The sequence below is a fragment of the Bufo gargarizans genome, chromosome 7 (assembly GCF_014858855.1).
Source record: "Bufo gargarizans isolate SCDJY-AF-19 chromosome 7, ASM1485885v1, whole genome shotgun sequence".
Classification (NCBI taxonomy): domain Eukaryota; kingdom Metazoa; phylum Chordata; class Amphibia; order Anura; family Bufonidae; genus Bufo; species Bufo gargarizans.
Window position 1 is genome coordinate 169,261,320 of NC_058086.1, and position 15,907 is coordinate 169,277,226.

Here is a 15,907-nt window from a genome sequence, read left to right on the forward strand (position 1 = left end):
TACATACCAGGATTACCACTACTACCACTACTATTGCTGCTACTACTACCACTACTATTGCTGCTACTACTACTACCACTATTATTGCTACTACTACTCCCCTAGAGAGATAACAGAAGGCGTCCTCTGCCGGTATGATGAATTAAAGCTTAATTATAATAAAACGTTCTGCAACACTCTAATAAACTTTATGTTTCATTTCGGCACCATTTTCAAGATCTCTGCTTTTTGTCAGTGAATGGAGGTATGATCCATCTTTTATATCCAGAGACTGAATATCTGTACAGTCCTAAGACATCTCACAGCTGACGGTTTGTTACAGTTGTATCTAGTCCAGACAATCCCCTGGGAGCTCAACATAACAGCAGCAGAAACCTCTCTTTCCTTCTGTTACAGTGTATCAGTCTGGATACAAATGAAACAAGCCCTCAGCTGTGAGAAGTGTTTGGTCAGGGTGGGTTTTAAACCTAGTCTGGATGTAATGGAAATGGTTTTCATTCACTGACAGGAAGCAGAGATCCTGAAAACAGCAAAGAATTGAAACATGATGTTTAATGAGAAAGTTACAGATTAACCTTTCAGAAAACCCGAACACATCTAAAAAATGTCTGTTTACATTTGTTTCTGGGAAAGTTGGCTGACAACTAGTGTAGTCAACATTACAGCTCCCAGGTTGTCACCCAACTTTCCCAGGTTCCTAAAAGACATGTTTACTGATAATACATCCCGGTGCGGAATATTTAGGCAGATACTTGGCGAGAATCTGCGGAGGGACGTGCCGGGGTCTGCACCCATGGTTTATTGCAATTCTCCATGTCCAGGGAGAGGAAGCATGGGCAGCCAGAGACCAGCGGAACCACTGACAGGCTGCACCGCCATCGTGTGGTAGACCACAGGTACTGCAGCCGTCCCGCTGAATGACAAGACTGCCTGGTTTTACAGCAATTATTGGGATTATCCCACAAATAATAAATAAATAATGCACACTGTTATTTTATATCACTGCAAAGACCGCTGCTCTTCAGTGTCATTTTCAGCTTTTTCACTCACATTATCTGCAGATAGAAAATTGCAACAGACACACAATTCTACATACAGTGATATTGTTTATTAAATACTTGTGCACAATGTATCAGAGCCGGGCAGGTTAAAAAATATTTAACTATCTATTGCAAACCTATCTCAGCGCCCTGCTCCAAGCGCAGACACAGGAAAACACTTGAAAATGAACGATACTAAATTGCATTACGGATACACTTACTATATGTGACAATTTAACGCTCTGTGCACACATTTTACTCTCTGTCTGTCTATATCATATGATCTATCAATCCATCTATCTATGGTCTCTTTCACACAACCGTATTTGCAATCCGTATATGGCTCGGATTTTATGTACCAGAATCCTCAATGAATACTAGAGCTATTCACATGGGCGTATAATTTCTGTCAGTATTTGAGATCCGCAGCGTGTCCGAGTTTTGTGCTTAGTTCTTTCCAAATATGCACAGTACAGTCTATGGGAGATCATCAAACATGGAGGGAGGAAAGAACACACATGTAAATCCTGAAGCAATACTGATGGCATATCATCAGGAATCCATGCATAAGGCCGAATGCACACGGCCGTTGTGCGGCCGTTCCGTGCCTTGGGGACCGCAATTGTAGTCCCCAATGCACGGGCAACATCCGTGCAGCGGGCTGGACCCATTCAACTTGAATGGGTCCGTGGTCTGTCCACATGTCATATTTATTTGCGGTGCAGAGCAACGGAAAGAAACACCACTCCGTAGTGCTTCCGGTGTTCCGTTCCGTGACTCCGTCCGCATCTCCGGAATTGTGGACCAATTCAAGTAAATGGGTCCGCATCCGTGATGCATGGTGCACATGGCCAGCGGCCGTGGATTGCCGACCCTCCGTTTGCGGGCCGCAATATGGCCACGCCGCCCAACATAAGGCCTAATCCAGAGCCAGAATACTGGTGGATTTCAATACGCTCGTGTGAAAGTATCCTATCTGCCTGTCCTTCCGCCTATCCGTTTGTCTTTCTATCTATCTCTCTATCATTCCTCCTGTGGTTACATGATTGTACAGCAGCATTTTCGGGGATAGTTTTTGGCATACGCTTTGTTCTCTGTCCCATACACATAGTAATCGTATTCGGCGTTGTGCCAGGTGTAGGTCACTCTGGTGAGCGGCAGCCATTCAATGCTGTGTCTCTGTGGGAGGAGATGACACTTTGTATCAGACGTACATATGAGGATACATTGTTGCAGCTCTTATGATGACATTACGCACCTGTTGCAGTATTTTACTGTTTGTGAACGTAGCGCGATGCTGAGAAATCACATTTCCCGATGCTTCGCTGATAGACGGTTCAGGAAAACTGGTGACAGGCGTCACCTGCAGAAAAATGGGAAGAAAAGTTCTACGAGAGACAAGGCAGGAACTGAACATAAACTTATCACAACTTTCTAATTAGCAAGATGAATAAAATGAAGTTGTAAAAGACGATAATAACTGGAGGAAGGGACATTGTTACCGCTGGTTGTGGTTCCTTCCCCAGATGTTACACCTCATATAGTAGGAATACCCCTTTAAGGAGCGGGCCCCAGTATCTCACCATTTGCTGCTCATCAGAGAAGATATTTTCTCCTGTCACTTTCTTGAAACGTTTAGATTTGAAATCTGATTTATGGTCGGCGATAAACTCAAAATTGTGGTTTTCCCTAAAACAAAAGAAAAAGATGAAAAAATGGTGTTCATTTTCTGGACTTGAAATTAACAAACCATCATCCTGAGATACAGGTGCAAGCAGAGGTGTCTGCAGGTACAGTCAAGCAGGGAGCACAAGTATGGGCAGTGCCCTCATTATAAAGTGCAACCTCCATTACAGTGCGTGCAGACAGCAGCCATACTGCTCACAATGATAGCATACTGCGTACATAAATAACACTGCCATACTGTACAGCCAGCAGAGTGCTCCTATAAACAGTGCCAGCTCAGTGACCCATATACAAAAACAGTATAATATAGTGGAGTTATGTCTGGTGGTGTACAGCAATAAATGGGTTAATGCATGTTCATAATGCAGGTCCAACATTACTTTTTTTTGATAAATCTAATTATTTTGAATCTTGATTAATAATCCCATAGTGGGAGCTCACTACATACAGATTATACAGCCACCACTAGAGGGAGATCACTACATACAGATTATACAGCCACCACTAGAGGGAGATCACTACATATAGATTATACAGCCACCACTAGAGGGGGCTCACTACATACAGATTATACAGCCACCACTAGAGGGAGCTCACTACATACAGATTATACAGCCACCACTAGAGGGAGCTCACTACATACAGATTATACAGTCACCACTAGAGGGAGCTCACTACATACAGATTATACAGCCACCACTAGAGGGAGATCACTACATACAGATTATACAGCCACCACTAGAGGGAGATCACTACATATAGATTATACAGTCACCACTAGAGGGAGCTCACTACATACAGATTATACAGCTATCACTAGAGGGAGATCACTACATACAGATTATACAGCCATCACTAGAGGGAGCTCACTACATACAGATTATACAGCCATCACTAGAGGGAGCTCACTACATACAGATTATACAGCCACCACTAGAGGGAGCTCACTACATACAGATTATACAGCCACCACTAGAGGGAGCTCACTGCATACAGATTATACAGCCACCACTAGAGGGAGCTCACTACATACAGATTATACAGCCACCACTAGAGGGAGCTCACTACATACAGATTATACAGTCACCACTAGAGTGAGCTCCATATGCAGATTATACAGCCACCACTAGAAGGAGCTCACTACATACAGATTATACAGCCACCACTAGAGGGAGCTCACTACATACAGATTATATAGCCACCACTAGAGGGAGCTCACTACATACAGATAATACAGCCACCACTAGAGGGAGCTCACGGCATACAGATTATACAGCCACCACTAGAGGAAGCTCACTACATACAGATTATACAGCCACCACTAGAGGGAGCTCACTACATACAGATTATACAGCCACCACTAGGGGGACCTCACTACATACAGATTATACAGTCACCACTAGAGGGAGCTCACTACATACAGATTATACAGTCACCACTAGAGGGAGCTCACTGCATACAGATTATACAGCCACCACTAGAGGGAGCTCACTACATACAGATTATACAGCCACCACTAGGGGCAGCTCACTACATACAGATTATACAGCCACCACTAGAGGGAGCTCACTGCATACAGATTATACAGCCACCACTAGAGGAAGCTCACTACATACAGATTATACAGCCACCACTAGAGGGAGCTCACTACATACAGATTATACAGCCACCACTAGAGGGAGCTCACTACATACAGATTATACAGCCACCACTAGGGGCAGCTCACTACATACAGATTATACAGCCACCACTAGGGGGAGCTCACTATATACAGATTATACAGTCACCACTAGAGGGAGCTCACTACATACAGAATATACAGCCACCACTAGAGGGAGCTCACTGCATACAGATTATACAGCCACCACTAGGGGCAGCTCACTACATACAGATTATACAGCCACCACTAGGGGCAGCTCACTACATACAGATTATACAGCCACTAGTAGAGGGAGCTCACTACATACAGATTATACAGCCATCTCTACTGAGAGCTCACTACATGTGATACCTAGCTTGTGGTAAGCTTCTCCTAGCGCCATCCACTGGAAGACAGGCTATATCAGAGATCACTATAGTGTATAGAAATGGTGATGTGAACTGACCTTGCAACTTGCACCATATATACAGCTCTGGGTGCAATATGTGCAGCATTATAAAATTATTTCTATATATACGATGATGGCCGTGTTGTGCTCGTACCATTTCACTGTTAGTAGTATGTAGCGGACGACTTCTCCTTGACTGCTGCAGGTAAAACATTGCTGGTACCCGGAGCCTCCACACGATATGCATCTGTAGGTGGAGAGTGGAAAGCAAGGTGATATCATGTGTAGTGCACACAGTGGTGCACATACCGCCATACACTGATCAGTCTGAGCCATGTGTCCCTATGGGGGATGAAGAACTTGTTGCATCTTGTTGATGTCTATGGTGCAGTTTCTGCATACATGGGCTCCTGCTCACATAGCAGAGCTCTTTTCTGGCTCATTCGCACCGCTGCTGTATCAGTATATTTTAATGTAGGGTCCCCAGTAACTTTCCACTCACGTGTTACGTCCCACTCCACTACAAGCGAAGCACATCTGGTTATTACTGCGGCCGCATCCTCCACAGGAGGCACATGTTCTCTGCGGAGTGAACCAGGCATTATGATAACCATGCTGAACGCAGTTTACCAGTCCCCCATGATTCATGTGTTTCCCATCCAACGAGCACCCTCATTGTCATGTCTACTTACCCGACCAGCCCCATAGCACACTATGCATGTGTTCCTGCCGCGACCGCCACAATCTGAGCAGGTCTGTGGAAAGGAAACCTAGAAATAACCCTGAGCTTGTTACTGACTTGGACCTGACATTGTGTCGTCCTCTCTACCTGCACGGAGGCCGTGTGCGGCAGCGGCCTGCAATACTCTGCGTTCCGGAAGAGGCATGGGGGCTCTGCTGGCAGATCCCAAGCGTTAGGTGCTAGACCATTTTCAGGACCGTCCACTTCTCCACCTGTCCATAGAAAAGCTTACTGTACACATTGTAATAGAAATCATCATAGACACAATGTATCGTGTGCTGCACCATTATATCACTCTATAGTACAGGAAACAGGTCAAATAATGTACAACTCCCCCCATCATTAACTATAAAACGCTGTATAACCCAGCATCTCTGTAATAGATCTATGTCTACATTTTAGTAGATAGAAACAATCAGAAAGCTGCTGTTGATGGATCCTGTCGTGACTATTTAGATTGTTTCAATTCCCAGAGTATTCTGCCTCTTTGAAAGCCTTATATTCATCATAAATATGCAAATAAACTGAATAACATGGAATAATTACAACAAGGTAATACTGGGGTATTAATAGGCTGTACTGCAGAGCATAGTAGCCTGATCAGACTCACGAACCATTCATAGCAGGCGCCCCCATTATCCACTCCAAGTACTAAGTATATATACAAAATGAAATCTGTCTACAGCAACATGTTGACGGTTTCCATGTCTTGTGACAATACCGCGTGTTTTTACCGCATGTGATGTGAAGGGCTGTAATATTTGTATCCACCAGAATAAAGAAGTTACGGCTTGAAATCAACATTGATAGTGCTGGGTTTTTCTTTTCTTCTGGTATATGCGACATCTATTCTTTACTCATAGAATCAATATTCAGCCAAATGCTTAGATCCTGTGCTCCGCTGGGGTAGTCACCAAGGTGCGTGATGGATCCTTACATTACTATTCAATATGGTGACTTCTTAAAGGGAACCCGCCAGTATGTCAACCCTCCCAAAATAACGCCATCAGCGTGACCTTCTCATAAATACACTACATACATACACTAGTGGTTGCAATTGCACCTATAAAACAGCCCCAAAAGAGGTGCCAAAGGGAAAGCCCTTCCTGCTTTTGTAGTCGCTTGGTGTGTCACATGACACGTTTCAGCCAATCAGCAGCTTTAAAAACAGATCATATGATGAAGTCTGTGAATTGTAAATTTTGGGTTGGGTATGTCACATGAGCCTATTGAGAGCTTCTTATTTTTTGGAAGGTATCGTGAGATTTACCATGTGCTTTGTTTTTGCCCCCCTTTAGGGTGCAGAGGTGTAGTAAAGGCTCGGTCTGGGGTATCACTTACCAAAATGCGGCTCAGACACCCACTTACATATCCTGGTCTCAGTGAACGTGTCCAGTCGATACTAGATATGAGACAGAGATGGTGGGTTAAGCAACAATTAAAATTTTGGTCCCAACAAACACCTAACCCCGTATGCACCCTAAAAGTGTTGAAAGGCTGGAAATCCCGGAGGATCATCTGCCGAGCGGGTCCGGTGCTGTAGCACCATTTCTTTGTGGCGTATTCCAGTAAAGCTTGTCTTGCGGCATCTTCTGAGATGAGCGATGTGCTGCGGAAAAGATGAGCGGAAAAATTTAGCACAGGACGGACGCGACTTATCTGGTCCTCGGTACACGGGCCGGACATTCCTCCAATATTGTGGGAAGGGATTTTAATCATAAAAATGACGTAATTTTATAAATATAAAATCGATACATTGTATAAACGATGGCTCACACATACAGTATGTAACTGCTGTGCCACGTAGAGGGAATCATGGATTGCTACAATGTTGCAGCCACATTTGTGACTACAAATTCTATTTTATAGGAATAGATACATTGTATAAACGATGGCGACCCCTCCCTTAAAACATGCATAGAGTATATCACTGCAGCGCCACCTAGACAGCATCACGGATTGCTACAATGTTGCAACTACATTTGTGATTACATATTCTATAGGAATAGATACATTGTATAAACGATTGCAACCCCTCCCGTTAAACATACATACGGCACATCACTGCAGCACTACCTACAGAGCATCACGGATTGCTACAATGTTGCAGCTACATTTGTGATGGCGAATTTTACTTTATTGGAATCAAGCAATGAACCGACGGACACTTACGGGATGGTAATCGGTTTTCGAACAGGACCTGGAGGGAAATCAGGCAGCAAGTATGGAGGCGGGGGCTCAAATTCTCCATCTGCAAGTGTGAAAGATTGAAATTTCAAGCAGGAAATACTTGCAATAATCCTTCCTCTTTTTGCGCTCCAAATACGGTTCGTATACGGAACCATTCATTTTAATGGTTCTGCAAAAAAAAAAAACGGAAAGTACTCTGTATGCATTCCTTTTTTCCGTTCCGTTGAAAGATAGAACATGTCCTATTATTGCCCGCAAATCACGTTCCGTGGCTCCATTCAAGTCAATGGGTCTGCAAAATAAACAGAACACATACGGAAATGCATCCGTATGTATTCTGTATCTGTTCCGTTTTTGCGGAACCATCTATTGAAAATTTTATGTCCAGCCCAATTTTTTCTATGTAATTACTGTTTATTGTATATGCCATACGGAAAAATGGAACAGAAACGGAAACACAACGGAAACAAAAAACGGAACAACGGATCCATGAAAAACGGACCGCAAAACACTGAAAAAGCCATACGGTCGTGTGAAAGAGGCCTAAGGTATATTCTCACATTGCAGTCAAATCGTCACAACTTTTGCCTTGAATTTTGCAACAAAAAAAAAAAGCTGCAAAAAACATGAGAAGACAATATCTGTACCTGTATAATAACGGTCGCGTTGCAGTTTTTTCTGTAGTTTTGCTGTAATCTTGGAAAATCATTGCGTAAAGAGTGACATGTAAATAAACCCAGAGGCAAATCATAGTCCTAGAGATTGTTACAGACAGAGGGTTTGTTACAGTGTACCAGAGCTCTCTCTAGTCATGCACTTGTGTCAGCTGGACATGATGCCAACAGGTTTTTAGCCTCTAAATGTTATCCAGCATGTCTATAGCAGAGGAATTACCGCCATAGCAGCTATAATGGCTGCCAGGGCGCCCACTGCATTAAGGGTCAAGGCAGAGGGGTATTGCTAGGTGGGAATGAAGGAAATTTTTTGGGCCCCCTCTCCCAGATACTTACCTTTACCTGATTTTCGGGGCCACTACACTCAGCTGTATCTGCAATCCCAGACATTAGCCCCAGGGGTCTTCTATACAGTAGACACCAGTGGCTAACGTCTGCGATTGGCAGTAATTGCCAATTGTGACCATTGGATCTGAGGCAGCTTTCCTTGGTAGCACTGTGCTCCTGGATGTGGAACAGCTTCCCTGTTCTGTTCGGGGAAGCCGTTTCTTGGAAGTGATAGGCTGGAGTCTGCTGGAGGCTTCCAGTCCTAGTAGAAGCATATTCCAATGTTTGCCTGCAGGTGGCAGCACTGTCTTTGAAAATGCTGAATTTCCTACCCACTAATATATTAAATTATATTATTGTGTAGGAAAATCAATCTGGTGATTGCACATTCAGATTCCAAAGGGGAGCTAGAAAAAGGTGAAAAGTAAAAAAAAAAACTTTTAAAGAATATAAAAAAATATACAAATGGAAATCACCCCATCTTTCCCCATAACCAAAAACAAACAATAAAGACATCATTAGTATCACCGTGTAGGAAAAAGCCCAAACTATTAAAATATAAACATGTTTCCCTTACGGCAAACACTGGACAACGGAAAAAAATATATCCAACTGTCTGATTCACTATTTTTTTGTTTAACTTTGTTTTGCTTCAACTCCCAAAACAAAGTGAATGAAATGTGATCAAAAAGTCCTGCACGCTCCAAAATAGTATAAATAAAAACTCGCTCGGCAAAAAATGAGCCATCGCACAGATCCATAGACATAACTATCAAAAAGTGATGGGGGTCAGAATATGGCAATGAAAAGAAAAAATTATTATTTCCAAAGTTTTTAAATTCTTTTTCAATATTAAAAAACACAAGAAAAAACATATAAATGTGGTATCAATGTAATTGTACTGACCCAGAGAACGAAGGGCACAGGTCATAGTTACTGCAAATGGAATGCGATAAAAACAAAACCATTAAATCTGTGGAGGAATTGTTTTTTTTTTCCCAAATCCTCTCATTTAGAAGCGTTTCCAGCTTCCCACCACATCTTAAGGATTATCAGATGGTGCCATTAGAAAGTATAACTTGTCTCTCAAAAAACAAGCCCCCTTCTGCTATGTAAAAGGAAAAATAAAAAAGTTACGGCTCCAGAAGGGCAGGGAGTAAAAAGCCTGATTGCAAGGTCCTGAAGGGGTTAAATAACATAACATACGACTTGTGTACTGGACAGGTAGGTGGACAACCTCTGGATAGGTCATTGTCTTGGTCCTGAGTGGGGGGAAGGGACATTCTCCTCAGATGAGGTGTAGTTGCTTGTATGGGATGCAAATGACTGTTATCCTGAGGTGAGAAGACGAGACCCATTAAAATGGAGCAGAAGACAATGGGGTGGAGGAGGCTCATTGGTATGAGATGTAAATGGTGGTGCCTTTTGTCCTCCTGAGGTGTTATCAGGCGAGACCACTTAGGATGGTGCCTGTTAGAAGGTGAGACTCCTTGAGATGGAGCAGAAGATAAACGGGCTGGAGGAGATTGGGACATAGCTTGTGGTGGCGGTTGTCCTCCTGAGATGTTATCAGACCCCTTTAGATGTAAATGGTCATGCATGTTGTCTTCCAGAGGTGTTAGAAGGCGAGACTCCTTGAGATGGAGCAGAAGACAGTGGGGCTGGATGAAGGTTCATTGTCAAACCTTAGGAATAACTGCTTTAAAGGGAGTCTGTCCCCTCCATATGGCGATATACAGCGCTTACAAGGCTCTGCAGCACAGCTACACAGGATTGTAACGGGACCTTTCTTCTTTTCTTTAGACTTGCACCAGCAGGAAAAACGATGTTTAATTCATATGCAAATAAGCACTCGCAAGTGCCCAGGGGCGGCGTTCAGTGTGTAAGTGCCCAGGGGCGACGTTCAGTGTGCAAGTGCCCAGGGGCGACGTTCAGTGTGCAAGTGCCCAGGGGCGACGTTCAGTGTGCAAGTGCCCAGGGGCGACGTTCAGTGTGCAAGTGCCCAGGGGCGACGTTCAGTGTGCAAGTGCCCAGGGGCGACGTTCAGTGTGCAAGTGCCCAGGGGCGGCGTTCAGTGTGCAAGTGCCCAGGGGCGGCGTTCAGTGTGCAGGTGCCCAGGGGCGACATTCAGTGTGTAAGTGCCCAGGGGCGACGTTCAGTGTGCAAGTGCCCAAGGGGCGACGTTCAGTGTGCAAGTGCCCAGGGGCGACGTTCAGTGTGCAAGTGCCCAGGGGCGACGTTCAGTGTGCAAGTGCCCAGGGGCGACGTTCAGTGTGCAAGTGCCCAGGGGCGACGTTCAGTGTGCAAGTGCCCAGGGGCGACGTTCAGTGTGCAAGTGCCCAGGGGCGACGTTCAGTGTGCAAGTGCCCAGGGGCGACGTTCAGTGTGCAAGTGCCCAGGGGCGACGTTCAGTGTGCAAGTGCCCAGGGGCGACGTTCAGTGTGCAAGTGCCCAGGGGCGACGTTCAGTGTGCAAGTGCCCAGGGGCGACGTTCAGTGTGCAAGTGCCCAGGGGCGACGCTCAGTGTGCAAGTGCCCAGGGGCGACGCTCAGTGTGCAAGTGCCCAGGGGCGACGCTCAGTGTGCAAGTGCCCAGGGGCGACGCTCAGTGTGCAAGTGCCCAGGGGCGACGCTCAGTGTGCAAGTGCCCAGGGGCGACGCTCAGTGTGCAAGTGCCCAGGGGCGACGCTCAGTGTGCAAGTGCCCAGGGGCGGCGCTCAGTGTGCAAGTGCCCAGGGGCGGCGTTCAGTGTGCAAGTGCCCAGGGGCGGCGTTCAGTGTGCAAGTGCCCAGGGGCGGCGTTCAGTGTGCAAGTGCCCAGGGGCGGCGTTCAGTGTGCAAGTGCCCAGGGGCGGCGTTCAGTGTGCAAGTGCCCAGGGGCGGCGTTCAGTGTGCAAGTGCCCAGGGGCGGCGTTCAGTGTGTAGGTGCCAAGAGGCTTGGAGGGTGGCAAAGGAAGAGGCTGGGGGGCGCGACTATTTTTGATCTGCATCCAATTTTTGAGGATCTCACATATTCCCCTTCATTTTGACAGCGTCACAAACAAAGCAAACAGCACTTTGATGTCACCACTGTGCAGAGCCGCAACTTATACAACATGTCCTGATCTTGTTGGTTTTGAAGACAAGTATAGGCATTGTTTCAATGGGGCTGTAAAAAATGTGAGGGATGCACACAGACTGCAAAACGGAAACGGTTGTGAGAACATGGACAATATTAATAGGCCTACAAGGTAGAAGCCTGAAAATACAAGTAAATCATAGTCTGCGCTGATCGTGTAGATACAAGTCATAGTCTGCGCTGATCCTGTAGATACAAGTCATAGTCTGCGCTGATCCTGTAGATACAAGTCATAGTCTGTGCTGATCCTGTAGATACAAGTCATAGTCTGCGCTGATCCTGTAGATACAAGTCATAGTCTGAGCTGATCCTGTAGATACAAGTCAGTCATAGTCTGCGCTGATCCTGTAGATACAAGTCATAGTCTGTGCTGATCCTGTAGATACAAGTCAGTCATAGTCTGCGCTGATCCTGTAGATACAAGTCATAGTCTGCGCTGATCCTGTAGATACAAGTCATAGTCTGCGCTGATCCTGTAGATACAAGTCATAGTCTGCGCTGATCCTGTAGATACAAGTCATAGTCTGTGCTGATCCTGTAGATACAAGTCAGTCATAGTCTGCGCTGATCCTGTAGATACAAGTCATAGTCTGCGCTGATCCTGTAGATACAAGTCATAGTCTGCGCTGATCCTGTAGATACAAGTCATAGTCTGCGCTGATCCTGTAGATACAAGTCATAGTCTGCGCTGATCCTGTAGATACAAGTCATAGTCTGCGCTGATCCTGTAGATACAAGTCATAGTCTGTGCTGATCGTGTAGATACAAGTCAGTCATAGTCTGTGCTGATCCTGTAGATACAAGTCAGTCATAGTCTGTGCTGATCCTGTAGATACAAGTCAGTCATAGTCTGTGCTGATCGTGTAGATACAAGTCATAGTCTGTGCTGATCGTGTAGATACAAGTCATAGTCTGTGCTGATCCTGTAGATACAAGTCATAGTCTGTGCTGATCCTGTAGATACAAGTCATAGTCTGCGCTGATCCTGTAGATACAAGTCATAGTCTGTGCTGATCGTGTAGATACAAGTCATAGTCTGCGCTGATCCTGTAGATACAAGTCATAGTCTGTGCTGATCCTGTAGATACAAGTCATAGTCTGTGCTGATCCTGTAGATACAAGTCATAGTCTGTGCTGATCGTGTAGATACAAGTCATAGTCTGCGCTGATCCTGTAGATACAAGTCATAGTCTGCGCTGATCCTGTAGATACAAGTCATAGTCTGCGCTGATCCTGTAGATACAAGTCATAGTCTGCGCTGATCGTCTACACAGGAACTTTATTGTACATAAACTACAGAAAAGTGTGTTACGACCGCCCTCGCTGTAAGGGTGCATTCAGAAATTTTATATGGGGCCCAGCAATTTTTTTGTTATGACCCTGAATGTATCCATCCATTCATTGACCACAAGCAGAGATCTTAACCTCAGTGAGGAAGTGAAACAAAGTATAAGAGAAAGATTCCAAAATGTTCCATTATATAGTGTGAGCCATCATTGTGTCTGGGACTGAGCTGCAGTAGCTGACATGGCCACACGCACAAGAGCGGCGCTGTGTCTAAAATAAAAAAAAAAATCTTCTTTATATTCCTGAACAATCCCTTTAAGTGCAGCATCTCTGTATCTTCAAATAAGTCATAATTACCGAGTTTTATGTCTTCATACTTGGGACAATCAGTTCCTTCAGATTCATTTTCCTTGTGGGATTGTATGGTGATTGGTGCATTCAGATCACTGAACCCTGCAAAGTGAAGAACAGAACCAGTGAACAGTGAGTGCAGCTCTGGAGTATAATACAGGATATAACTCAGGATCAGTACAGGATAAGTGATGTATGTACACAGTGACTGCACCAGCAGAATAGTGAGTGCAGCTCTGGAGTATAATACAGGATGTAACTCAATGATTTTCCTAGTCTACGACGTAAAGTCATAGTTTTATTAAAGACACGGAGGCGAGTATTGCTTTCTCCTTCTTTACTGTCCACCAATAGCAGATAAGAGAAAAAATTTACATACAGGAAATAACCATAGTAACCAATGTCCCTCCCCTATGGCCCCTATAATAGGCCGCTCTTCCTCTGGGACTTCCTCTTTCTTTGATCCTGGTGCCCACATCACGAACACCTCAACGAAACTCCGCACTGTAACTGGAACGAATAAGCCCAACGCCAACGAAGTGTATCCAACTAGCCAACTTGGCCAAACTGTGGTAGAGACCTCAACCGAAAGCACGGCATCCTAGAATGGATAGACCTTCAACCTGAAAAAGAGAACAGACCATAGGTCCAGGTGAAACAAAACATGTGACGACCAATCTCGTCCGGAATCCCTCTACTGAAAACGACACATTAGGGATTAAAGGACTGAAAACAATATAAATCTTAATAAATAACCATAAATAACAATAAATCACAACAATAATAATAATAATCTTAAACAGATCTATAATACAATAAGGAAAATAATAAATACCCCTGTAACAAAAAACCGTGAGGAGACCCCAGGGAGGGCAGACAGGGTGGGCAATACTCGCCTCCGTGTCTTTAATAAAACTATGACTTTACGTCGTAGACTAGGAAAATCATTGAGTTTTACAGCAAGACACGGAGGCTCATATTGTAAGTTCAAAGCCGATCTATAATAGAAGCAAACAAATTAGATGGAGGACGAAAATAAAACTCTGAACGTGGTAACATTAGACCAATCAGCCAAGCGCATCACGTCCTCCAATCTGGCCCCCGAAACCGCAAAGGAGGGCAGTGAAGACAGAAGTGTCAATACCCGCTAGCGACATGACCCACTTAAGCCAACGCGCCAACATTGGACTAGACACTGGTCCAAACGGATGTCGGATAGAAAGGAACAACTGAGATGTGTCGGGAGATCGATGGGCTCTAGTCCTGGATTCGTACTCCCTAAGGCAAGCCACAGGACACAAAATTGGAGAAGAAGTGAAACTGGGAATGGAGACAAACCGGATGCTAGTCCTGGTGCGACGCAAAATGTTAAAAGTAACCCCATCCGGGGTGAAAGAACGAGCGTCAAAGTCAAGGGCCCGAACATCCGAGACCCTCTTGCAAGAAATAAGACAAAACAATGCTAACAATTTAGCGGACAATTGCCTAAGAGAAAGGGCAGAATTCTCCGGCCAAGAAGATAAAAAAGGAAAGGACCAGGGAGACGTCCCATGTAGTGGAAAAACGAGGCAGAGGAGGACGTGCCAACCGAGACCCTCACAACAGACGACGAGAGACCGAAGGATGTTGACCTGCAGGAACACCCTCGTAACCTAAATGGGTAGACAAAATAGCGGACCTGAAAAGGTTAATGGTCCGATACGCCCTACCCGCCTCAAACAATGATGTGAGAAACTGCAACAGGTGAGCTACAGGTGCCGAAACGGGATCCAAGTCCCGTTCCATGCACCAGTTAGCCCAAGTTTTCCAGGCTGCCCGGTAAGACTTTCTGGTGCCGGGAGCCCATGCGTTGTCCAGTAACTGTCGAGTTGCTTCCGAAATGCCATCGACATCTCCAGGTGTCCGGAGATCCGACCCGCCAGCAGCCGTAGGGATCCGTCGAGGAGAAGTGGGTGGTGCAGACCCTGAGGGTTGCGCAGGAGATCCGGACGGGTCGGGAGAAGGAGAGCTATCTCCACAAGGATCCTCAGCAACGAAGGGAAACAGACCTGAGACCCCCAGAACGGAACCACCAACACCAGGTCCGCCAGATGCTGTTGAACCTGAAGGAGCGTCTTCGGAACCATGGAAAAGGGAGGAAAAGCATAAAGGCGGGATACCGACCAATCCTGGAGAAACGCATCCACCGCCACTGCTTCCGGATCTGGACGCCAGCTGAAAAACCGGGTGAGTTGCCTGTTGAGCCGAGAGGTGAAGAGATCGACAGCCATCGGTCCCCACCTGTCCGAAATCGCTGAGAACACTTCCGGGTCCAGCTGCCAATCGCTGCCGTCCGACAGGTAGCGCGAGTTCCAATCCACACGAACGTTGCTCAGCCCCGGTAAGTATTCCGCCTGGACAGGCAAAACGACCAAAATTCCTTGGCCAACCGAGCCAAGGTAACCGA

General features: G+C 45.5%; 1 protein-coding gene across 5 annotated transcripts in view; it reads right to left on the reverse strand.

Annotated features, from left to right (window-relative positions):
• Positions 1–1,818: 1,818 nt before the first annotated feature.
• Positions 1,819–15,907, reverse strand: part of LOC122943408 (protein SSUH2 homolog) — a 35,245-nt gene continuing 21,156 nt past the window's right edge. For 4 of the 5 annotated variants that reach the window (XM_044301120.1, XM_044301119.1, XM_044301118.1 and 1 more), the window contains 11 exons: positions 13,468–13,563; positions 7,689–7,767; positions 6,996–7,125; positions 6,858–6,918; positions 5,604–5,728; positions 5,467–5,544; positions 5,277–5,356; positions 4,929–5,021; positions 2,624–2,729; positions 2,299–2,403; positions 1,819–2,219 (listed from right to left, as the gene is read on the reverse strand). In XM_044301120.1, coding sequence (XP_044157055.1) covers positions 2,079–2,219; positions 2,299–2,403; positions 2,624–2,729; positions 4,929–5,021; positions 5,277–5,356; positions 5,467–5,544; positions 5,604–5,728; positions 6,858–6,918; positions 6,996–7,125; positions 7,689–7,767; positions 13,468–13,563 — 1,094 coding nt within the window. In that variant the 3' untranslated portion in view covers positions 1,819–2,078. The remainder of the gene's footprint in view (positions 2,220–2,298; positions 2,404–2,623; positions 2,730–4,928; positions 5,022–5,276; positions 5,357–5,466; positions 5,545–5,603; positions 5,729–6,857; positions 6,919–6,995; positions 7,126–7,688; positions 7,768–13,467; positions 13,564–15,907) is intronic. The other variant, XM_044301117.1, reaches the window with a different exon arrangement.